At 40.6% G+C, this 27,452-nt stretch overlaps 3 protein-coding genes across 3 annotated transcripts in view; 2 read left to right on the top strand and 1 right to left on the bottom strand.

Annotated features, from left to right (window-relative positions):
• The first annotated feature begins 2,130 nt into the window (after positions 1-2,130).
• The window catches only part of LOC124132530, a 50,732-nt gene continuing 25,410 nt past the window's right edge, over positions 2,131-27,452 (top strand). Inside the window, exon 1 of the mRNA XM_046496473.2 lies at positions 2,131-2,287. The gene's annotated coding sequence lies outside the window, so the exon portion shown is untranslated. The remainder of the gene's footprint in view (positions 2,288-27,452) is intronic.
• On the top strand, positions 11,899-14,763 carry LOC125378096 (tripartite motif-containing protein 3-like). Its single transcript, XM_048392947.1, has 3 exons — positions 11,899-11,946; positions 12,100-12,388; positions 12,756-14,763. Exons 1-3 carry the CDS (start codon positions 11,899-11,901, stop codon positions 14,381-14,383), a joined length of 1,965 nt encoding a protein of 654 aa, XP_048248904.1. The 3' UTR covers positions 14,384-14,763.
• Positions 21,883-26,589, bottom strand: LOC125378095. The gene is made up of 2 exons (XM_048392946.1): positions 25,989-26,589; positions 21,883-24,833 (listed from the first exon to the last, which is right to left on the bottom strand). Exons 1-2 carry the CDS (start codon positions 26,587-26,589, stop codon positions 21,883-21,885), a joined length of 3,552 nt encoding a protein of 1,183 aa, XP_048248903.1.

Genomic DNA, 27,452 nt, shown 5'->3' with positions numbered 1-27,452 from the left:
GGGCAGAGACTCAAAGAAAGTCTATAGCCCTAGAGACAGGGAAACAACAATCGTCTCTGAAGATGATCTTTTATGTAACCGTCCTTGGCATTTTCACTTCTCCAACGTCCGTGTCTTTTAAACATTCGATCTGGTACGCCGTTGTTTGCCGCTGCCGACGCCCCACCACTACGCAAGCTATTAAGTCCATAACTTTTGATGTTGCACACAAATGGCGTAAAAGCCTCTATAAACAATTCTCTAAAGATATATTCATCAGAATGAGTCAATATTCCGGATAAGGCAAAGTATTTTTCCAAACTTGTAACGGGACATAATTTTGAATTTGTCCTACCAATGACAAGCCATGAACCATCTCTGTATATGTTATATGTCCGTTTTTGATTGTTCAATAAATAACATTATATGACTCTCATAAAAGACAATGTCAGATCGTCTAATGTGTAATAGTTCTGCAGATCTCAGGAATCCTGAATATGCTACAAGGCACATACACATAATCCTTACATTACAAAGTGTAGGATTAAGCATTGTTACATCAACTAATTCCTAAAAATCGGCTCCTTTTTATTAACACATTTGGCCAATCTTCTTTTTGCCGCTTCTAAAACATTATTTACTAAACCATTCTCAGTCGGGCTTTGCAATCCTACTATCACATGAGCATGGCGAATACTATAAAACGCAGTTAGCACAGGGGCAAACGATTCACTCCGCTGAACAACAGACGGCAAATATAATGCGCAGTGCAAAGTTGAATTCGGTAAACTCGTAGCCATTAAACAAGAATGTGCCAACCGTTTCAACGCATCAAAACCATATCTGTATTTCCTAGCAGTGGAATCTGCTATACAAACCTGCTGCCAACCCCCTCACACCAGGAGGTAACGCCTTTAACTCCTCTCCATAAGCGCAACTTATCACATCCGTTAACAGAAATTGCACATTCAACATATGCTGAAATCAACACGCAGAGCTAGCATATTAGACAGCAAATCTTGTTCTCCAAACAATCCACCTCCAATCCTAGACGGTACATAAGCTTTTTGGCAAATACATGTGTTCTATCACCTGTGGAATAAACGAGGAATTGCGAGTGATAAGCGTCCAAAAGCATGCGGAATGTCATTCGGGCACAACAATGGTGCCTTTAGCACAACATTCAGACATATGTCTTAAGGTTCTTGGTACCATACCAAAAGGGGGGACAACCCAATTTACCACACCCTTCCAGCTGACTGTGAAACAGTCCACAGCCGCACATCCCGGGTTATAATACCTGGAATTAAAACATGGCAAATTAGCACTGTACCAAGATGCAAATCTATCTACATCGTGAGGACCCCATCTGGCATCTATATGCTTAAATATGTGATTCGAAATAGACCAATAAGCGAAATCAACAATTTTACTCAACATATCTGCGGTCTCATTCTCTGAACGCGGGATCCACTGCATATTCAGATTAACTTTTTGACTTGAACACAAATAAAAAAAGTCCATAACTATTCTTTGTAATTGCGGTTTCATACTACCCTTATCCACTATGGTAAACACATTTTGATTGTCGCTACACCAAAATATTCTACGATATTCTACGAGAAAAACGGCCTTGAGTTCTCTCCATGTTGAACTATTTCTGCCTCCTCCTCCGACCACTGACCATGGGAATAAGCAGTATCCATTTCAACACAATACCCTCCATATCCGGTATCACTGGCGTCCCTCTACACAACTCGACTCACAACTGTAGTCCTTATCAGTACTGTTCTCGACAAACGAGCAATGTTTTCTCTCCAACACTATAACTGTTCAATGCTCCACGATGACGCTGTCAAAACATCAATGCTGAAAAACTTAGTCATTGATTGTACAACATTTCCTATAACTAGTTTCATTGTTATGATTTGTCCGATAATCGCAGCAACACGCCACACTGGTTGATAAGAGCGCCTATTCACTAAAATAAATGTAATCGTTTCAATCGCCTTATCTAACTTCCTCTGAGGAACAGATAAACACAGGGTGTTTGTATCCATGTGATGACCTAGCCACTCAATAGACTGCGAAGGTAACCATAGTGATTTTTCGCATTTGGGTACAAATCCAGCCTTGATCAAGTCTCCTTTTATAGCCTCGCCAGACGAACATGTAATAAGTTCCGCTTGAGCTGATAAAATACTGTCATCTAAAAAGGTGACCACTTTCTTCCCTTCAGAACGCCATTTCTTGACTAACTGGCGTGTAACCTTAGTAAACACATAAGGTGCTGAAGTTAACCCGAAAGGTAAGACTACGAACTTGAAATATTGCTTCACATCCGAAGCATTTTTCCATGAAAAACCTAGGAATTCAGTATGGCCTTCAAACATGTCTATATGATGATATGCTGAATGTATCAAATTTTATCAACCAATCGTTGACATTAATATATTCAAGTGCAGTTTTCCAATCTTCATATTTGATTGACTTTTTGCTGACGTAATTGTTAACTCTGGACAGATCTAAAATCAAACGCTTTTTCCCCCGACGACTGTATAGACACAGATAGAGGGTTAACGATGTACGGTGGAGACTCACATTCAAAAATTAATTGTTTCTTATGCAATTCTAAAATAGCTTGGTTAACAAACTCTGCATGTCTCACGCCGACCTGTTATTTCTTAACTCCATCTTTGGAGGCCTGGAAATGAAAGGACTTTTATATCCATTTTCTATAATATCAGTTATGAATTGAGACGCACCGACGTTGTACCAGAATTGAATGCTAGACTTTAACCGACCCTTCACTATAATTTCTGCAGTTCCCTGTTCATATTCATAATAATCATTAGTAAGGGCAATGTCATAATTATCAAGCATATTGTTTTCCGAATGTACATTATAAAAACTACACTTAACTGACAAGTCTGTATCCTGCCTAAGAGGCACTGGTTGCTGTGGCGTTGACACCTGTTGTCGCCCTGGTTGTGCTGCCTGTGCGGTAGTGAGTGAGTGAGTGAGTTAATATTTAAAGTCACATCGGCAATATTTCAGCCATATAGTGACTATAACAAATTAGACAATACATCAATTGAGAATAGAAACCTGTCGACAAAGGACAGTAAAAGTACTAGATTATCACAGATGTCGGTTTAAAACTAGTGAGTGATCATAAAACTACAAATTCATATAATACAATACATTACAATACAAGGTAAAATTGGGCTATATATCACCAGCAACCAAAAAACCAAAAGGTAGGTCACCATACCGGGGACCATGGGGACTTACAGTATCTTTGCTACCTGCATGGACCCCGGCAGGATTTACACCATCCCTTCAGTTACTGGTGATTATGGACAAGTTTAGCCAAAATTAAAACAAACAAATATTCTACGATTAAAAACCTGGTATATATAAATTACTTTGAATGAAATGGGTTTACGCACCCTCTCAGGGGGACAATAATTTTACGCTACTTCAACCCCCATCAAGGGTACAACCACTAACAATCTCAGTTCATAATCATATACTACCAATTTATAAAATATATAACTTTATACATCAAAATGTATTAATCAATTCAATTTCTTTTAAAAATCCAAGAATTAAATGAGAGTGGAGGTTAAAAAGATCCTTTATAGATGAAACGTTGAAATATTGATCCCTTGTGATGGCAAAATCAATACAGTCAAGCAGGACATGCTTGACCGTGATTCTCTCATCACAAGGGATGCAAAACGGAGGATCCTCACCTTGCAATAAATACTCGTGAGTGTATCGGGAATGGCCAATGCGACATCGTCTTAGAATGACCTCTTCAAATCTGGACTGACAACCCAAGTAGGTATAACCGATATTTGGTTTAATTTCATGTAATTTATTTATACCTACTTGGGCGTCCCACTTCTGTTGCATAAGATCTCGGATGTAAGATCGAATCATGGGTTTAAAATCAGTGTATGGGATCAGAAGTGGTGTCACAGATTTGTTGAGTGCTGCTTTTGCAGCAGCAGCAGCCATTGTGTTACCAATGATACCAACATGGCTTGGTAACCAACAAAAGACGATGTCATATTGGCCAGTAGCAAGATCATTAAATAATTCGAGAATTTCGATTAAAAGTGGATGTTTAGGTGACATATTTTTAATCGCCTGAAGGCATGAAAGAGAATCTGAAAACAGTATGAATTGTTTATGTTTAGCTTGATTACTGATATATTTAAGTGCTATAAAAATGGCGTTTGCTTCTGCAGTGAATATGGAACTGTTATCAGGTAAACGTGAAGATATTGTTCTGGATCCAATGACGGTGGCACTAGCAACTGCGCCACCATCCTTGGATCCATCTGTAAAGATAGATTTATAAGTGTCATAATTGTTTCTTAATTGACTGTATTCTTGTTGATAAATTAATTCGTTAGTGTCTGATTTCTTTAGTTTTGTTAATGTAAGGTCAACCTCTGGCCGTACCATTTGCCAAGGAGGTGTTGAGAACAGTTGGGTTGGAGCTATATCTTGCAGTTTAATATTGGAAGCAAACAAGGCAGACTGGATTCTGATTCCGAGTGGTGGAACAAGAGATGACTTTTTATTGTAAATATCTTGGTAAAGAGGATTGAAGACGCAATTAAAAGCTGGATTGGACTGATTAGAATATAATTTAGTGACATATTGTAAAGATAATTTTAGACGGCGTTGTTTAAGAGAAGGTTCATCCGCTTCTACATATAGACTGTGAATTGGAGACGTCCTGAAGGCACCAAGGCAAAGCCTCAGGCCCTGATGATGTATCGTATCAAGTTTTTTTTAAATTACTTTTACAGGCTCCACCATAGACGATGGAGCCATAATCCAGTTTTGAACGGATGAGTGACCTGTATAAGTGTAAGAGGGTTGTTTGATCCCCTCCCCACTTTGAATTAGAAACAACTTTTAATAGATCGAGTGCCTTCAGGCATTTAGCTTTTAGGTATTTAATATGCGGGAGGAAAGTTAAGTGGCTATCAAAAATAAGTCCCAAGAACTTGGCCTCCTTAACAACGTTGATAGGAGTGCCATTCAGAAATAGTTCAGGGTCCTTATGTGGCTTATATTTTCTGCAGAAATGTATACAATTAGTTTTGGATTTGGAAAATTTAAACCCGTTTTCTAGACACCACTTGTTAATTTTATTTAGACATAATTGTAATTGCCTTTCAATTGTGTGCATATTTTTACCACGACAAGATAGATTAAAATCATCCACAAAAAGTGATCCATCAACTGAATCAGTTAAAACTTTTAACAAACTGTTAATTTTTATACTGAATAAAGTGACAGACAAAATACTGCCTTGTGGGACACCCTGATCCTGATTATAATGATCAGACAGGGTTGTACCCACTCGGACTTGAAATTGCCTGTCTGTTAAAAACTGTGATATAAAATGAGGCAGACGGCCTCTTAATCCAAAATCGTGAAGATCTTTTAAAATACCATGTTTCCATGTTGTATCGTAAGCTTTTTCTAAATCGAAAAAGATCGATACAGCATGTTGTCTATTTACAATGGAATTTTTAATGAACGATTCTAAACGCACTAAGTGATCGATAGTACTTCTGTTTTTACGGAAACCGCATTGTATATTGGTAAGAAGATTATTTGTTTCCAAGTACCACACTAATCGATTATTTACCATGCGTTCCATCGTTTTACAAACACAGCTAGTTAGTGAGATAGGTCGGTAATTTGATGGATCAGAATGATCCCGCCCAGGTTTGGGTATTGGTATAACAATGGCATTATGCCATGAAGGTGGAAACGTCCCAGATGTCCAAATGTCATCAAATATATTCAACAAAGTTTCAAGGCATGATTCGGGCAAGTGTTTCAGTAGCTGATAATGAATATTATCAGCGCCTGCTGCTGTATCATGAGCTTGCCCTAAGGCAGTATATAGCTCATGTAGTGAAAATACCTCATTGTAATCTTCACCATTATCAGATGTAAAATTTACTTTTTTCTTCTCCTGTTGGAGCTGATATTTTTGAAATTCAGGATGTTCCATACTTTGGACATAGGGGTACGGGAGTTAATTTTGGAGACATAAATCTGCCAGGATTGACGTTTATTTTGCTTAAATAGACGTCTTGCCTTGGCATTTGAAATTTTAACAGTATTTAAATTATGGACAGTGGGATGTTTACGGAAGTACTTCTCCGCCTTCTTACGACATTTCCTAGCTTGTTTGCAATAAGCATCAAACCATGGTTTACGAACACGTGGGTTGACAGAGGACTTAGGGATTGATTCATTAGCAATTTCATTCAGTTGATCTGAAAACAACTGAATTGGGTCAGTAACATTCTGAAAAGACGTAGTTTGTAATTTATCGTTGCATAAAGATTGAAACAAAAGCCAATCAGCCTTCACAAAATTCCATCGAGGTGAAGGTGGATCAACAGCGGGATTAATTGGCTTAAGCACCGTGGGGAAATGGTCACTCCCACATAGGTCATCATGGACGGACCATGAGAATTCATTTAACAAAACTGAATCCGTCAAAGACAGATCTAAAGATGAATAGGTACCAGTAGCAGGGTGTAAGTAAGTGTCGGAGTCATCATTAAAAATGCAAAGATCGTTATCGGAAACAAAATCCTCGATCACTTTTCCCTTTTGATTAATGGTTGAACTTCCCCATAGAGGATTATGCCCATTTAGATCACCCATGATGACACAGGGCTTTGGGAGTTGGTCATACAGTTTTTGCAGATCATTTCGCTGAAGACTTGAAGAAGGAGGAATGTATAAGGAGCAAAGTGTGAAGGCAATATGCAGTGTAAGTCTAACAGCAACTGCCTGCAGAGTCGAGTCAAGCGGAACAGGACTGTGAACAACGCCCTGCCGCACTAAAATAGAAGCACCTCCAGTAGCTTTATCTCCTGGAGGAGAGAAGGAATGATATGAACTATATTGCTTTAAATCGAACTTATCTGTATTTTTAAGGCACGTCTCTTGTAAACAAATTGCTGATGTATTTAAATCACTTGTTAATAACTGCAGTTCATGAAAATTATGCCTAAGTCCTCTGCAATTCCATTGCATTATATTAGACAACTGAGTCATGGTGGCTCAATTGGAGATCGCTCGCGTGAATGGGAGGAGGAACTACTCCCCCGCCTGTCCTGTGAGGACAGAGTAACCTCCATGTCCAGAGGCCCAAAGGAGTTCTGTAAAGGAACCTCTGAAGGTGAAGGGACGATTGGCAGTTGTTTTTTCTTCAATTTCTTTTTTTCTTTAGTCGACAAATGAACAACGACTGGTTGTTTGACTGACGTATGTGATGGTTTCTCAGACTGAATCTCAGTCTGAGATCCTGAACTTGATAGACTGATGGTAGGAATAGGCTGAGTGATTGGAATAGTATCAACTGGTTGATCTGACGTGACCCATGTCAAGTCAGTCTGACACGAAATAGTAGATGTTGTAACAGAGCGGGAGACTGCAGCGGAGTAGGACATAGTTGAGGGGGTAGTGGTCTGAATTTTGAATAGTTTTTTGGCATCCAGATAGGATATGTTTTTTTCACATTTGATTTTCATTATTTTGGATTCCATTTGCCACACAGGGCAAGATTTGGATGAAGCAACATGTGGGCCTGAACAATTTGCACACTTCAGATCATGATTACAGTCAACGCTCTCATGGCTGTCACCACAACGATGACAAACCACAGAGTTATGACAGGATTTTGAACCATGACCGAAATGTTGGCACTTGTAGCATCGGAGCGGATTGGGGACATACACATCCACTCCAATGTTCATATAACCTGCTTTTATTGACTGTGGAAGGGAAGTTTGGGCAAACGTCATGAGATAGGTATTGGTGTTCGTGATGACACCGTCTTTCTTAAACGTGAAACGTTTTACAGCTGTTACAGCTTGGTCTTCAAATTCAGTAGCAATTTCATCCTCAGACATGTCGGACAGACAACGAGCCCTGTCACGAACAATGCCTCGACAAGAATTTAAGGTTCTGTGCACAGACACAGCAACCTCAATATTGGCAAATGTAGAAATAGACAACAGATTGAGAGATTGCTGTCTCCGTGCACACTCCACCAGAAGCGAACCACTACGGAGACGGGTGACGTTCTTGACTTCACCACAAATCCCTGACACAGCCTTAGAAATGGCAAAAGGATTTAATTTGATAGGCAGGTTATCAGCAGCCTCAATAACCAGGAATCTAGCCCAGGTATCAATATTTTGAGAAATACTTCCAGACGAAATATCAATGTCTTCTAATCGTCTCTTTTTTTCATTGCGAAAAGAACCAGATTGTTGTTGAGCCATGATGAAAGAATATAATTCAGCACCCCTGTTCCCCACCCGCCATCGAGTGTCAACAAGGACAGTGTTATATTGCACCGGATATCCAGGATGCAAACACCAGGGATACAGGGATGCTATACTCCAGCAAATATGACTTGAATAGCTATATTTATCTACCAGATGTAGTGCCAGGCAGGTTCAGTCCATGACAAGAAACTGGAGACATACAGAATACAGAGGTCAACATCACCAGATTGGCCCATGAGCCACCGCCTTCTGGCGTAAGACTCTAGGCAATTTATTCCATCAAAAATTGGTAATTCATACAAAGTATGCTTGGCCAAGTCCAAAATATACATTATAATACAACACAGGAGTGCATATACAATATTACGCACAGGGCCTGGCATGACCAGCCGATTGATAAGACCGGGCCCATCTTACCACCCGTCTAGGCGAAGTAAGGGTCGAAGTAGTGTGTTGGGCAAAGGAACACAGTTCCAGGAACCAGTGCCCTCAACTACCAGACTCCCGTCCTCCGCCGACACAGGGACGCAACCCACGGCAAACGGGCTGCCCACTTTGGTCGCCTCTTACGACCAGCAATGGGGTGCTGTGGAAATATTCTACCCCGGTTCCACACGGGGGAAGAGCTATTAGCGCTACCCAGCACTCACCACGAGGAGGTTGCTCTTCACGAGTGCCGCCTGTGCGGTAGGGACCCGAGTGCGTGAACTCGCCGCACAAATGGCACGATCCTTGTCGTGGACTTTTGACCCGAAAGGGCTGCATGATAGGAACGCTATGCACAGGAGTAGAAGCGGGTAGAGCACATTGTACGTGCTGTGCTGAGATCGACCTGCGAGAAGCAAGAGATCCACAAGGGTTCTTGCGATTTTGTTTCAATTTAAGTTTTCTGACAGCTTTTGATTCCGCTTTCTCAGTTTTCTTGTCATCATCCGAATCATCTGCTACATCATTGGAAACATAATGTTTAACGGCCTCCCAACCGCCTTCCGACGAATCTGCAATTTTTATCAGCTTATTTCTTTCCTCTAATTTTCCGATAGCTTCTTCCACACACCTTGACATATCATCATAATTCCCATTTTGAATGGCTTGTCTGGTATTAAGTAAGTCTTCTAAAACTTCCGAATTAACATTAACTGAATTCGATTTCCTTCCCTTGACCAAGATTATTCTGTTTCAGTCTTAAACTTCTTCAAACCTTTGCCTTGCTGAATAAATTCTTCTCTTAGGTGAGAATTTTTTTTCCCTCCACAGCAATCTCAATATCTCTTTGATTAGTGTCCATTTTTTTCAAAATGGCATCAAGTATTCTCGCTGTTGATGGATCGTCTTGAGATATAATAGAACTTGACACTTATGTTCAGTGTTACTGCCCTGCTGACAAGCGAGAGAGACGAGCTACTTACTTACTTCCTTACTTTGGAGATTTAACGTGCGCTTTACGACTGATGCGTATTTCGCACACGGGCTACTTCCCACGCCCCTTATTTAACCCGTAACATACCCAGGCTAATTACCTCCCTGAACCATTGCATACCGCTAAGGAGAAAGCAGTTTCTCTCTTATTCATAATGCACTCAACCGAGAGAAACATCATTTCTCCTCTCCATACTATGCAATGCCACATACCCAGACATATATACATACAAAATAACACCAATATTTACAATGGCCCGGTCGTGTCGACACGGGCAAAGACTCAAAGAAAGTCTATAGCCCTAGAGACAGGGAAACGACAATCGTCTCTGAAGATGATCTTTTATGTAACCGTCCTTGGCATTTTCACTTCTCCAACGTCCGTGTCTTTTAAATATTCGATCTGGTACGCCATTGTTTGCCACCCCTGACGCCCCGCCACTACGCTACCACTTAATTATACTGAACATCTTTTTGTGAATACATCTGACTGTGTACAAGCAAGAACAAAACATGTACTTTGCACTGAACTGTATTTTGATCTGAATTTTCAGTGTTGGTCTTTTTTAGCAGTTTGACAATGTAATTAACGTTAACATCACTCAATAGCAGTGCCATAGACGTTCCAAACAATGTTGCTGTACAAAGTCAGTATAATGGGGAATTCTAAGATAGGCTACACTCTGGTATATTGTCACGAGTTGATTTCCAAATAAACCGCAGAGGATAAGGCAGTAATGGGTAACATAGAACTAAATTGTGAAATCGGTACAAGATCACTTCTTGTAATGACAAAAAGGGCATTGCATGTATACAGGTTCACACATATTTGTACAAACACGAAGGTGTATAACATCTTACCATATAACAAAAACACTGTTTATACCGTATTCAGTGTGTGTATATAGAAATATGCTGATCTCTCACGTTGTTATGGGAATCATCCCAGATTCGATCCAGGAACCTACGTTGTCATCAGCTTTGATCGCTTTTGAATGACTACCTGTCAAGATTTCGCAGTTGCCTCCCTTGTACGTTATGCGGAAGGGACAGGTTGGGCTTTTATTGTTTTATATTTAATGTATATCTGACGTTCTGGTGAACAACGTTACTTGTTGATGTGTAAAACTGATACAATAAAGATAGATATCAGACTTAGTCTCGAATACTAACGTTCAATTACCTCCCTTGTAATGTGTGTCTATTTACTGTAAAGGAAAGCTTGGTGTTAACATAATTTATTTATTTATTTATACTAACTGTTGGTAGTTTTTAAACCTTTATAGGAAACACGTGCACGTGCGCATTTCAAATAAGGTCGATAATGTCACAGCTGCGAGAGTATAATTTGGCATCAATTAAGCCTGACCTCACATTATCACAATAATTCATATATTCAGTTTTAATTCATCTCTGCAGGTAAATCCTGTATTGTGCGGAAAGAACAAGCTTGTTCTTATAGCAGAGTCAGTAATTCATTACGATAATGATTTCAACTATAATGAGAGAAAGGTTTAGTTCAAATACAAGGATAAACAAATATATAGATCTAGACCCACGTTTCGGAAAAGCCTTATTTGGCGTTATATCAATATATGTATTCCTATAGTACTATGGAAGGGTCATAATAGACACATATTTATATCTTCAAGTTGATTTGAAAAGAATATTAAAGTCTGATTTACTGAGAGACTATCCCACTTGTGGCTGAATATATATCTCAAGTAACCAACGCTTGTCACAAGTGCGACTTAATTTGAACAGTTTCTTACAATGTGTGATCGTACCCTGACCTCTGGACTCAATGTTTGTCATACCAGCAGCTGTGGGGTTGCCTGGTGGACACTCGACATACTCACTGTCACTTTTGGAACAAGGAATTATATGTGATGTGCCAAACAGTAAACGGATTTCTTCAACTTTTATGAAATAATGCAGTTGATTTTATATGAAGAATAAACCCTATTACGATGGTAGCTGCTGATGGTTTGAGTGGTCGAAACTGGACATACTACAGATCACTATGATGCAGTTGACATGTGATGTTGATGGTGAAGAAACTTCATTGAGACAAACTGCACATTCGACAGTCAATAACAGATGTCTCAATATATTTAATGACGCACTCAACACGTGAATGAATTTGGATATGTGCCACTTTGAACAGTATTTCAGTTATTTCAGCTTGGTGCGGAAGGTAAGTCCCAAGTGGCTTTCAACAAGACATTTTCAAGATGTGCCAATCAAAATACAAATTGCCCCATTACAGAGACCTACGAACTCCACCAGAAAAAATATATTTTGAAAATTTGAAAAATGATTGATGTGACCTTCAATTCTGGTTTTTCAGATGGCAACATCCCAGAATGAGAAAGTGATGGAATTCCTCACCTGTGTGATCTGCCAGGAACTGTACACAGACCCGTGTACACTGAGGTGTGATCACACATTCTGCAGAAAATGTGTCACCAAGTACATCCAAACCAGACCAGATGCTGTACAGTCCAAGACGATACCATGTGCCTTCTGTCGACAAGATACCAAGGTCCCCCGTCCAAGCCGGCCAGTGGAGGAGTGGGCGGGGCAGATCAAACCCAGCATCATTATACAGGGGCTGATTGACACACTGGGGACTGAGGGTGATGTACCAGGTTAAGTTCAACCAGAAGTAACATTCATATCGATCAGTTAATCATGTTCATCGAAAGATAAATCTATGACAAAAAGATCTTAAAACGTATTAATCAGAAATAATGTCAATCCAGTTTGATGAATTATTTGGTGGAAGGTGAGCCAAGTGAACAAGATAAAGGTACAACCAGTTGTAATATTTAAGTTGATTTAATCACCTGTGTTTATGATATGGTATTTATTCATGAGAAATTGAAACTTGAAATAGTTCATCAAGTTGGATAGGTTATTGAACTTCAAATAAAGACTGTTTACATGCTTAGCGTTCCCATATTGGTTTGTTTTAGAAACAATACGTTCGTTTTCTGTTCACAGAAACGTCAAGCATCTGCTGCATGATCTGTCAGCAAATAGGGGAGACAACTCCAGGTGCCTTGTGGTGTCCTGAGTGTGAAGTGGCCCTCTGTGACAGATGTGTAAAGACACACCGGGTTAGTCCTACGTCACAGGACCATGACCTGTGTGACCTGTCATCTAGGTCAAAGGTCAAACGGAGGGTTAAGTGTACAGAACACAAGAGTAACAATGTAGAGTTCCACTGTAAAGACTGTCAGAAGGCTGCTTGTCAGACATGTTATATCACCTACCACAGAGCTTGTAAAACTGTCGTCACCATTGACTCTATGAAGCCAGAGATGGAGGCAGCACTGCTGGAGAAGAGATTTGACATGGGGAAGAGACTGAAAGTGAGGTCGAAGAAAGTAGAGCTGAAAAATAATAAACTCAAGACTATTTTTAGAGTTAAAGAGTCAGCTGTACAACATATTAGGTCAATATGTCAGACAGCTATAAACAAGATTAAACAGAAAGAAACACAACTCTTGGATGAACTGAATACCATTACACAGACGTACGCCGGCCAACTCCGCTCTGGTGTGAAGCTTGAAGAGATTGAGATGCAGATGTACAGACAACATTTTGAGTTCATTGACCAGGCCTTGGTATCGGACTGTGAGATGGACCTGTATGACGCGTATCAGGCCTGGGAGTTGGGGGCTGTAGAGGTGGGGGATGTCAGGTACACAGATACAGCAGACACCTGGAGAATAGATAACATCAGGTTTACATCAAACGCTGAGCATGTCCAGCACATCATAGATAACCTACATCTGGGAAAGATTCACGTCACATATCAGGATCAGAAGAAATGTCTGCTGTCGCCTGTTCTAGTTGGAATTACAGACGGGAGGATGGCGGGTGATGAGAATGAGCCTGATCTACGCGACGTCACAGTCCTGGTTGTAGACGGTATACAGACTGCTGTGGTTACCGACATGAAGAATGAGTGTGTAAAATCTTTCTACACAACAAACAACCAGCGATGTCAAAGTAAACTTCCCCTTGGTGGCCTTCCATGTGGTGTAACACAGTTGAAGGAGACACAGGTGATGGTGGCTGTCCCTGGATCCCATCAGATTGTAACAGTAAAAGTGACCCCTGACCTGGCCCTGCTCTCGTCCTTCACAACAAATAAGGTGTATTACAGTCTTGCTGTTTTGAATCCTTCCTGCCTAGCAGCAGGTGGATACGGCGTCGTTGATATCCTGGACATGGCGGGGCACGTGCTGAGGACACTCACTAAACGCAACAAGACCCTGTTTACCTTCCCCTACTACATGTGTGTCAACAGCAAGGGCAACATATTCGTGTCCGACGAGAGGAAGAAGTCTGTGACATGTCTAACGTCAGAAGGTGATGTTGTGTTCAAATACGCACCTACCGGAGACAGAGCGCTCAGCTTGCCTCGTGGCATCACAACTACCAGCAAAGGAGACATTCTGCTTGTAGACAGGAGCACCAATGAAATGATTCAGCTGACAGAGTCGGGGGAGTTAGTTGGAGATGTTCTCAAGTCAAAAGACGTGTGTGATGTATTCTGCGATAAATACGGATTCTTCTTTCTGTGTACAAAAACGGATGTGAGAGAGTATATGTTAGTATGATAGAAAAAACAAAACAATCATGGATTGTGCATGAGGTTATTCTGAAAAGGTTATAAGTAAATTTATGTAAAGAGAATAGATCGAGTAAAAGAGTAGAATACATAATAATAACAGTCTTGGGTATCACTTTTCAGTCAAGCCGACATACGATATTCAAATAGGTTACTTCCTGCAATGAATAATCCACGTGATCACAAGGTGAAAGACACCACTAGTGACAGTTGTTATAGAGATACTTGTGGTGACATCGGCCACAGAAGGTTAACTTGGTCTAACCGTAATGCTATGATTTATACTACCTGAAGTATAAACGTCCTGGACACCAATTTAGCGAAAAAGAGGTCCCAAGAAAAAACATAGCACACTGCTCAAGGCATGCAGGAGACGCTGGCAACACACACACAGACACAGACACAGACACACACAGACACACACAGACACACACAGACACACACACAGACACACACACAGACACACACACAGACACACACACAGACACACACACAGACACACACAGACACACACAGACACACACACACACACAGACAGACACAGACACACACAGACACAGACACACACAGACACACACAGACACAGACAGACACACACAGACACAGACAGACACAGACAGACACACAGACAGACACACAGACAGACACACAGACAGACACACAGACAGACACACAGACACAGACACACACAGACACACACACACACAGACACACACACAGACACACACACACACACACAGACACACACACAGACACACACACAGACACAGACACAGACACACACACAGACACAGACACACACACACACAGACACACACAGACACACACACACACAGACACACACACAGACACACACAGACACACACACAGACACACACACACAGACACACACACACAGAGACACACACACACACAGACACACACACACACACAGACACACACAGACACGCACACACACAGACACGCACACACACACAGACACGCACAGACACACAGACACGCACACAGACACAGACACAGACAGGCACAGACACAGACAGGCACAGACACAGACAGGCACAGACACAGACAGGCACAGACACAGACAGGCACAGACACAGACAGGCACAGACACAGACAGGCACAGACACAGACAGGCACAGGCACAGACAGGCACAGGCACAGACAGGCACAGGCACAGACACAGACAGGCACAGACACAGACAGGCACAGACACAGACAGGCACAGACACAGACAGGCACAGACACAGACAGGCACAGACACACACAGGCACAGACACAGACAGGCACAGACACACACAGGCACAGACACACACAGGCACAGACACACACAGGCACAGACACACACAGGCACAGACACACACAGGCACACACACACACACAGGCACACACACACACACAGGCACACACACACACACAGGCACACACACACACACAGGCACACACACACACAGGCACACACACACACAGGCACACACACACACAGACACACACACAGACACACACACACACAGACACACACACAGACACAGACACAGACACAGACACACACACACACACACACACACACACACACACACACACACAGACACACACACAGACAGACAGACAGACAGACAGACAGACAGACAGACAGACAGACAGACAGACAGACAGACAGACAGACAGACAGACAGACAGACAGACAGACAGACAGACAGACAGACACACACACACACACACACACAGACACAGACACAGACACACACACATACATACACACACACACACACACACACACACACACACGGTTATGCCAAACGTCATTGAAAGTCTGTCTGTACTTATTGTCATCTAGAATAGCATGGTAAGCATTGGGTATCAAGCCCTTCATCCAATTTCTTTATGCGAATTTTAAATCATTTATGTCCTTTTTTGTACGAATATACGCAGGAGGAAAGTAACTCTGCATATAGCTTTGTATTGCCTCCTCACTGTACAACCCCTACCGAGCTAGTGCAGCAGACAATACAGTGCACCACCAAGGAAACCCCCAAATCCCCTTCAACAATCTGCACCCTTTGTCATCAGCCTTTTGGAACTGCCAGCCATACAATTCAGAGACTCTAAAAGAAATGGGCCAACATTGACGCCATCAAAGCCAAAGGAAAACCGCCAAACAGCCAACAACAAGAACCATCTGGGGCTGTGTACCACATTCCGTGTAATTGTGGACATGCCTACATTGGCAAAACGTCAAGGCTCCCCAAAACCCGAATTAAAGAACATCAGAGCTCAGTGTCCAAAGTTGACTCTAAATCCCTTTTATCAGACCATATCACCCCATCCACAGCATCCAGTGGGACCAAATCAAAACCCTTACAATCAACCTCAAAGACTTCAAAGATTTGAAAATTCCAAGAAGCAATCCTCATCAACAGACTCCAACTTGTAATAAACTGTGATCGAGGCTGTTACACACCTTTTGCCTTCGTAACTCATTAAAATAGTGAATCAGTCGTAATCCCCTTGTATATGTAACTGGTTTCAGCCCCTTGTTTATGTTACTGACATTTTTAGCCGCTTGTGTACATAACAGGCTTCTCAACGCGACTGAAACCACACATTAACGTTTTGATCTGTGAACCTATTTTAACATATCCTATGCAACATATAACTCTGTTCTCGTGTCAACCAACGTTAGAGTTTTGTAAATCTAACATGTAGATGAACGAGTGAGTTGGTAATTAATTAAAATATGATTTAATGCTGCGTTGAACAGTTTTCAGTTATACTATGGCGTGGTCTAAAGATGAAAAAGAAACGCAATAACATGGACGGCGAATGAGGTTGTGTGTCAATGCGTTTTTAACAATATCTAATTCCACTCCTACAGTGAATGGTGATTGATAAACAGGCAAAGCCTATATATATATATACTTCAGTATCTCCCCATTAAAGTTCGAACAAGGATTAGTAGTATATATGTTATACAGCAGTATGAACTTGAAATTATGTCACATGAGGTATATCAGATGTAAACAGTTATTGGTGAGAAATATTTGCGTGCATGTTCATAGAAATCTTTAACTCATTGTGAAGAATCAAACAAGTATATATTCCATTGTACATCACAGACAATATCATTGGTGAATACTTAAAATAATAAGGGTCCTAACAGTGAACCTTGTGGGACACAGGCAAGTACAGGTTTAACATTCGATTGATGTCCATTAATAACTTTTATTGCTTTCTAACAGATAAGTAACTTTGGAACCATTTTAAAAGAACCCCTTTTATTCCACACTTGCTTAATTCCTATCAGAAACCTTTGTGCCAAACACGATCGAATGCTTTACTTATGTCACAGAATATTGCCATCGCTTCCTATCTATCATCTAAAGTCTTGCCTATGACATCATAAAGATGAGTCAGTTATTGTCAATCTGTCGAACTCTATTACTGTCATGGTTTCACTAAATTCTGTCAATTCCTGAACACCAATGTATTTATCATCCGAGAGTTATCGCTTGGACAGGATCGCAAATCTTGGATACCAATCTGATATATTGTCAGTCCAGACTAAGAACCATCTTTCAAGTGGTGAGAATTATCCTCCTTTACAGTAATTATGAAGTATGGGACTTGCAGGTAATTATCTATTGTTCAAAGTCTGTTTCCATGTTTTGCTTTACTTGAAATATCTTGTTTACATAGAATCTATTTTTGAAAAAAAATAAAGTATATATTTAAGGAGGCCAACTTTTCCATAAAATATTTCGCTGCAATAATGTTCCATGGCGCATGTGGATTGTGGAACCAAGAAATGGTGTTTTCGTCATTTTAAAATGTAATTCACATATCTGGACAAATTTCTGCAAATAAGAAAAATATATTCAAAAATGATTACTGCATAATAACGCAATAACCGCTAATCGTGTTTAGAATATTCATGCTATTTAAGTTATTATTTTCTGATAAAAACCCATTTACAATCGAGTCGTGCCTTCTTTGAAACCTTGGCAACAAATCATTTAACTTTCATTTCTGTAATTGCCAGTTCATTTTGAGTCATGCTGATTTTGAAACAAGTCTTTTTTCAATATCGTTTAAATGTCTTTACTCGATTTCTCGTCGTTGGTCGGTTTCAACGGTCGGAGGTTAATAAAGGCTGGAGTCGCTTCCTCGGGGTAACCTATACACAACAATAAAATGCTGCATTTAGATATTCGGGATTTGTTCAAACGTTTTATATTTTGCGTTTAGAAGGTGGCAAGTCAGAATCATTTTTAGTCATTCCCATGCACAACCCATGAGCTGTTAAATATTTATTGTAAAACTTTGTATACACATAAGGAATGTTTGTCTATTGCTGTGTCTCTTTTCTAATTATTGTTTGCATTTCCAAGACAATACCTCCGACTGATATTACGTAAAATGTGGACACGGTTCATTTCTCTACTCATAAGGTGTTCAATATTGTTTGGGAATCTTTCACACATAAATCATGACAGGCACACAATTTTTAGATCTTACGCACCAAACTGGAATGTACGTGCGTACGTGTTGTTTAACACTGCACTGAGACCACCAGACAATGTAGCGATTGATATTATTAACTCTATAAAGGAAATACGGGGTTTAACCGACCTGGAGATTACCGACAGTTAGAATATAACCCAACTCTGCATGCATGCCCCATGCAAACACACACCAAGAGGGAACACAAATGTACCAAACTATATATCAGGCTCCACAAAAGAGACGTATAGACATTCCAGATTAAGCGTTTGTTTATCATGAAATAAGCAAATAGTCAGCAATGATACAGAGCCATTATGCACTTTCAATGAAATTACAGAACATACGAGGACAAGAAGGACATGGGGGTATATTGTCAGTTAGAAGTGACTGTAAACACAATATAGTTGAGATAAAAGCCACTCTTCATGAAAAAAATTGCAATGATCATAGTCCATTAGACGTCAGAGTCATTCAATATTCGGCGCCTCTGAACCCCATTCCACCTCGACGGTGATACATGTTAACACTGTGGCATGGTATCTCATTCGGCCATCACTATGAAACCGACTATCGTCCAGAGTAGCATGACTATAAATTGACTGATTTCAGGCATTGACTACAACATGTGAAGGCGAGCTTTAAAGTTTACACACACAGATATTGTGTCGCGTGAAATGATATCTGTCCTTGGAGGACTCAGTAGTGACAGAGACAGTAGTGGCATGAACAAGTGAATGGTACATGATAATACTCTGACGAAAACATATCACAACAGGGAACAGTATATCGCCACACGTTAAAGCACGTGATGTACCAGTCACAAGTCCAAAGTGCTACATCAAAGCTATCGAACTGTTATAGAAGAGACAGGTGTATTTCGCGTCAACCGTCGGGGTAATGCTTCTTTAAAACAATGTATGTTGTTTATGTGCCAATTTGAAATATTTGATACCGGCAGTGATTGTTGAAACATGATGTTGTCGATATTTTTCATGCCAGGCGTGGAAACATTTAAGAACTGACTTTCACTTTGGTTGAGTTCATTGGAGTATGAACCACCATATAGAGTGAAGGCCAAACTGTATGAACGTCTAAGCTTTTAAGCTTCATACAATGTTGTCCCTCACTCTATATGAAGGTTCATCCTGCAATGAACTCACAAAAGTGAAAGTCAATTCTTATAATTTTTTGTGTCACTATTTTGTACCTAAAAGGATCTAGATCTATACGCAACATTTTGTATGACTTCATGTTTACATTGATAGCCATACAACAACCAGCTGTATCGCGGCAAAAAAATGGTTCCTCAAAATGAGAGGTGACATGAACATATGTATGCTCCACATGTGTTCAGCAGAAATAGAAGAAGTGCAATAGACAGGCAAAGGCACTAATTTATTTACGATGGTTTTATTACAGACAAGAATTACTGTTGTACTTCAATTTACATTTACAAAGTTTCTTTTCTTTTCCAAATTTCTATTATTATCCCGATCACTAAATGACTACTCTGTCTAACGATGTTGCCTATCCTAATCCTAATGCCAAACTGAATTACAATGACATGTTTGTCGACACGTGGCACACATGCATGCTTTTTTCATGCTTTTTAGATCTATTTCCGCGAAGTAAAGCAGTGTGTGCGCGAACTGCTTACACACAGGAACGACCTGTTCGGAAACATGGCATACTCACATCTGTGATGACAATTTCCTTATGTCCATATTTCCCCTCCTTGATAGAACGGAGTCTATCAACACAAAATAGTAACCAACTTTCCAGAATCGAAATAATATCCTCGATCACATCCACAAACGTATCGAAAAGTTCAACAAATAATGCACTGAATACATCCAATGTCACAATATATCCATTTTTATGAAACAGTATTCACATTTTGAGTTCACAGTACACCACCACAATATGTGCAGATTACACACTCTTTTGGTCAAGGTTGTGTCACAAAATTGAATATCTCACATTGGATAGTTTCTCATGTTAAATCCATCAATTTCACACATTTTCATCTTTCGAATGTCACAATAGAATCCATAGAATCCTGTATTGTCTTGTTCAGTGACATCTGGTACTTTAGCAGCTAATGCTGTCCGTTTCAAGAGGGCACACTTTCGTCACTGGTCTAGTAAGTACAGATTGACCAATCTGTATGTCAACCACTCTGGTGTAACCATCTTTCCCTGGATGAGTCTTGATAACTTTTCCCATGGGACAATGTCCACGTGGAGTGTTTGGCGATATTACCATAACGATGTCATTCACGTTGATGTCCGGTTGGTGAGTGAGCCACTTCCTTCTTCGGTTGAGGCTGGGTATCCACTCCTTCATCCATCGGCTCCAGAAGTGTCGTATTAGATCCTGTATCCGTCTCCAGCGTTTCCTTGGGTTAAAGGGTGTTGTATCCACTGATTCTGGAGCAAAAGAACCTCCAACCTGTCCATGGAGGAAGTGGTTCGGTGTCAGGGGTACATCATCCTGAGGATGTGACGTCTGATAGGTGAGTGGACGTGAATTGATCAAGGCTTCTGCTCCAATAAACGCTGTCATGAGCTCTTCATCATTTACGTCACTTTGACCTAATATAGCAGAGATAGCTTTCTTGGCTGCCTTGATCATGGTCTCGAACACACCTCCGAAATGGGGCGCACAGGGAGGATTAAACTTCCACTTGGTACCACGATTCGCTAATGTTCGTTTAACAGCATCATTGTCCAGACATGAGACCAGTTCTTTGAGCTCCTTTTTTGCTCCAACAAAGTTTGTCCCATTATCACACACAATGTCCTCTGGAAGTCCTCTGCGACTGGCCATGCGATAAAAGGCATTAAGAAATGAATTTGTGTCCATTCCATGTGCGATTTCAAGATGCACAGCTCTTGAAGCTAGACACGTGAAGAGGCAAAGATAGCGCTTCTGCTTTGCTTTTCCTCTCCCCTGTACTGTAAAGAAGGGTCCAGCAAAGTCAAGTCAAGCCTGTGTGAAAGCACGTAGAGAAGGTGTTAGTCTCATTTCTGGGAGAGGAGCCATGATCTGGTGCGCCACTTTTGCTTTCTGTTTTCGACATTGTGAACATACCCGCTCCCATTCTCGAATTTCCTCTCTACCAGAGAGGATCCAAAACTTCGCTGAGAGTGCCGCTAATGTCTGATTAGTTCCGGTAACATGCTGTCCTTCCTCATGATAAGATTTCACAATCAATGTTGTGATCCAGTTTCTGCGTGGCAAGATGATTGGAAACCTTGACTCTGGAGATAGATGCTCAGCATAAGCCAATCGTCCATCAGATCTCATCACTCCACATTCATCCAACTTCGGTTGTAATCCCAAGAGTTTACTGTTGGTTGGCAATGGTTTTCTCTTATCAAGGCAGGAGTATTCAGCTGGAAATTCTTCTCTCTGCACTTGTGCTATGATTTTGAACTGTGCAGTTTCAATTTCTTCTGCTGTTAGTTCCCCGGAGATCCTTTGATGATTTTGTGCAACACAGTTGTTCAAGAATCTGTATACCCAAGCTTGGATTCTTGCCAGTCTTTTCCAATCTGAGTATCTTGTAGCTTTTAGTCTCCATTCATCACACGATGATTTGTTCACTACCATTGTAATGATCTTGTTTTCTTTCAGAGTTTCATTTTCTAGCTTACATGTCTTTTTACTTTCTATTTCAGATAGTCTTTGGGGCCATTCACCTTCATCTCTAGTCAAGAAAGGGGGTCCTGACCACCAACTTTGATTATCAATCAACTTTGATGCAGCTATTCCTCTGGTCAACATATCTGCTGGATTTTTAGCAGTTGGTACATACCGCCATTGATATGGATTCGTAATCTCTTGAATTTCACTGACTCTGTTTGCAACAAAGGGTTTGAATGTTCGGCTATGGTTCTTTATCCATGACAACACATTTGAACTGTCTGTCCAAAATGTTACGATATCTATTGACACTTCCAATGCCTTTGTTATTGCAACAGATAATCTGAGTCCAGTAACAGCTGCCATAAATTCCATGCGTGGAATGCTAATGGGTTTCAGTGGTGCTACTCGTCCTTTTGCAGCAATTATGACACTGGAGATTTCATCATTCTGGTAAGTATTCACAGCATACACTACAGCACCATATGCATCCTCAGATGCATCTACAAAGCTGTGGAGTGTAGTTTCTTTGACCTCGTGACCACAGCGCAAACATCTTGGTACCTGGATAAGTGCAAGATCTTCCAGTTCCATGAACCACTGACATGCTTTCCTTTTCAGATTATTGTCTAGTTCTTCATCCCAATCTAACCCTGCTGTCCACATTTCTTGCAAAATGATCTTTGCCCTCACAGTAAAGGGTGCAAGAAATCCTAAAGGATCAAATAGCTTTGCTATTTGACGAAGAAAGATTCTTTTAGATATCGTGGAGTTCATTTCAGGTATGTGGGAAGTGAAAGTAAAGACATCTCTTTCAGCTATCCACATGAGACCGAGCGTCTTTGCTGAAGGTAAGTAGCTACTGTTCAACTGAACTTCTGACAATCTGTCTTCAACAGGTATCTGATTGAGTACTTGGTGGGAATTTGAAAGCCACTTTCTAGGGCGCATCCCAGCTCTACTCCAAAGATCTACCAACTGTCTATACAACTCAATAGCTGTATTGTCATCCTCCACAGAGTCCATGCTATCGTCCATATATGTTGCTTTTTGCACAGTTTCTGCTGCTAATGGGAGATCACCCTGATGCTTCTTGGCATTTTCCTGACTTACAAACTGTGCTAAGAAAGGAGATGCATTCACCCCAAATACCACTCGACTAAACTCATACTCTGTGGGTTGCTCATCTCGTTTCATGGACCTCCATAAGAATCTGTGATAGGGCCGATCATCGGGAGAGATTTTGACCTGTAGGTACATCTCGGCAATATCACTCATAAGTGCTACTGGGTTGCGTCTAAATCGTAACAATACATCAAAAAGTTCCCTCTGCAGTTTGGGACCTTGGTGGATAACTTCATTCAAAGAAATACCCTTGTATTTGGCTGAGGCATCAAATACAATTCTCACTTTTGTTGTGAGACGATCCAAACGTACAACCGGGAAATGAGGCAAATACCACTTTCCTGTATTTGTCATTTCTTCAGTAGGTACTTTCCTGATATATCCGTTTGTGTGATACTGTGAAATGACAGTATCATATGCAGCAGCTATAGTCTCATCCTTTTCTAATTTCTTCTCTGTACTCTCAAGACGACTTAGAGCCATCTGATAGTTATCTGATGGTAAGGCATGTACCTCTTTCTTCCATGGTATGCCTATTTGATAGTGACCATCCTCATACGTCAAGGCATCTTTCACCCTGTTGTATACATTCTTGTCTTCAGGGCTTATGTTTTCAGTCTCTTTAGACTGGAATTTCTCAACTTCCCAAAACCTATGCAACAACATATTCAAATCTTGATCATCAGCATTTGAATGAGAGAAGAATGTACTAGAAAAGTGAGTCTGATTATCAGAGCCTGTCCCTGCAATGTTCCCTATACAAGTCCAGCCAAGGGGCGTTAACCGTGCAAGAGGTTCACCTGGATTCCCACGTACCTCTGAGTAGGAATAGTGAAGTTCTGAATTATCCATGCCTATCAGGACATCGACAATAGGAGGGGATGCAATTTTAGGAAAGTCTATATCTTGCAGATGTGTCCATAGTTTGCCATATTTCTGCCAGTCAACAACCTGCAAATCACCTGTAACCTTAGTTGTTGTGAAAGCAGAAATATTAACATCAACCTCACCACCTTTACTTTCCAGTCCAAATTCTACTGGCATTGTTTCAAATGTGGCTTTCTCATCATTCAACACATTCACAGTGACTTGTTTAGTTTTACCTTGCAGTCCTAGCTCTGCAGCAACGTCTGCATTAATATAGGACCTTGTGCTGGCGTCATCTAGCAAAGCATTAACAGTAACTCTGCGATTCCCATGTTTGAGGATTACTGGCACTGTTCTAAGCCCAATGAATGAAGATTTTGAAGCAACGTTCGATGCCATGTTAGTTGCATGTGATCGTTCTGCTTGTTCTTTTGAACTATTGTCTGTATGTTCTATTTTGTTTAATGGAACTGAAGCTTTTTCAACATCAGCAGTTGAATCAACCCTATCCCTATCCACATGTAGCAGCCTGTTATGGTTGCTTCTGCATCCATTCATGCCACATAATCTTGTTCGCCAACAGTGTTTACCACGATGGTTGCTTCCTAAGCAACGAAAGCAAAGATTTAACTCCTTTGCTTTGTTCCATCTGTCCTGCACTTTTAAAGCTGTGAACTTTCTACAATTCCAAACATCATGTGGCTCTTTGCATACTATGCACAAACTCTTTACTCCAGCATAATGCCCACCAGGTTTCTGGTTACTGTCATGCCCAAGGAATGTACGAGGAGTTCTTTTATGTTCAGATTTTAATGACTTATCACAGACACCATGAATGGTTTCAGCTGCAATTGTTTGAAATTCTGCTTCTTGGAGCACCCATTCTCTCAGAGTTTCAACTGACTCTTGTCTTTGTCTATCAAATACCCAACGTTGATACTCTGTAACCATGGCTTCAGTCATCTTTTTTAGCAACTTCATATAAAGAAGACCATTTCCTAATTCTTCTACTCTGTCAGATTCACGGAGGTTAACTACAGCAGCATCCAGCATGTCAGCAAATCTATCTAAATCTTTTGCATGACCTGGGCGAATGGGTTTGAAATTGTCTAACTCTTCAAGATGTAAAGCAATCTGGCGCCTCATGCCACCAAACTTCCTCTCTAATCTCTCAAGAGCTACTTGATAAGCAACTGCATTATGCCCCAAATCCCTAATCACTCTAAGAGCTTCACCTGCTAAATACTGCCGCAATTGCAATAGCTTGTATTCTGGTGTTGCTGGTGAGTTATCAATACATGCAATGAATGCTGCCTTCCAGCTCTGATAAGACCTGACATCACCTGCAAACACTGACATAGAAACTCTCTGCAGCTGCTTCCACATGTCATGTCCAATCGCGCTTTTGTCTGGTTTATTCGAAAGAGAACTGGGTTCAACATGTGACCTACCAACCGTGAACATGTCCTTTGGTTGACCTAATTCATGTTCACTTCTTACAAAAGTCTTTATGGACTCATTCTGAGCCTGTTCAACGTCCTTCCCTTTTTCTCCGGGACATTCTTGTTTCTGACTTTTACCGTGTTCTTGTTTCTGGTTGAACAACATTGACATCCCTGTTCGTAAACTTAGTACAGAGCTAGCATCTGATCTACAGTTTAAGTACTGTTGAGCATGTTGCTGTGCACTTTCAGTCTCATCTTCAAGTCTAGTTATTTCAATGCTAAGTTTTTTAGAATTTGCTACATCATTGTTTTTGGAGTATTCTTCAGACAACATCAGCATTACTTCCATTGCTTGGACAATGCACAACTGATCCATCTGATCTCGAACAGACCTTCGAGTTGGGACATCCTTACCTTCTGTCATATTGTAGAGTTTATTTTTCGCCTTCGTAAATGCAGTCTTTGCACTGGCTTTTTGTTTTTTGAGTTTTAACAAAACCTCTTCCACAGCTGGCTTTGACTCATTACTTTTACCAAAGTCCGACATTAAAGTTTCAGATTTTAACACAAGCACAGTGTCTGAGGTTGCTTTTTGAGGTTCAGCCATTTTCTTCCTTACACTATTCCTAAGTCTTATAAACACATTTGTTTCTAACAACTAACTCACCTGTCTCGCACTGGAACTATTCCTGCATCCAAACTAATCTAACTTGCACCAATAACACCATGATCCACTAACAGGCAGTAACCATGAGTAACAACGAATTAACCACGCTCTGCTACCATTTTTGTTCAGCAGAAATAGAAGAAGTGCAATAGACAGGCAAAGACACTAATTTATTTACGATGGTTTTATTACAGACAAGAATTACTGTTGTACTTCAATTTACATTTACAAAGTTTCTTTTCTTTTCCAAATTTTTATTATTATCCCGATCACTAAATGACTACTCTGTCTAACGATGTTGCCTATCCTAATCCTAATGCCAAACTGAATTACAATGACATGTTTGTCGACACGTGGCACACATGCATGCTTTTTTCATGCTTTTTAGATCTATTTCCGCGAAGTAAAGCAGTGGGTGCGCGAACTGCTTACACACAGGAACGACCTGTTCGGAAACATGGCATACTCACATCTGTGATGACAATTTCCTTATGTCCAACATGCTCTACAGAAACAACATTTGTAGTTTCTTTACAACAAATGTATATCTTCATTAGATGAGAAATGTCTGTTAAGAAATACCTCAGTAAGTCAATAACAATGACAGCGCCTCGTAATACATTTACATCAAGTACAAGACGTCAAAATGGCCGACACGATAAACGTGACGGGAGAGATTTCGGAAGTTGTTAATGAACCTGTGGCGGTTACATGTTTGAGTCATCATTGTTCAGCTGGTCGATCATTGAAAGGTGATTAAAGATGTGTTAATTAGACAGTAAGGTGAATTGAAAGATTGTGGT

This window comes from Haliotis rufescens, unplaced genomic scaffold (genome assembly GCF_023055435.1).
Source record: "Haliotis rufescens isolate VD_foot unplaced genomic scaffold, xgHalRufe1.0.p SCAF_11, whole genome shotgun sequence".
Taxonomy (NCBI): Eukaryota; Metazoa; Mollusca; class Gastropoda; order Lepetellida; family Haliotidae; genus Haliotis; species Haliotis rufescens.
This window is presented reverse-complemented; position numbering and strand designations above follow the sequence as displayed.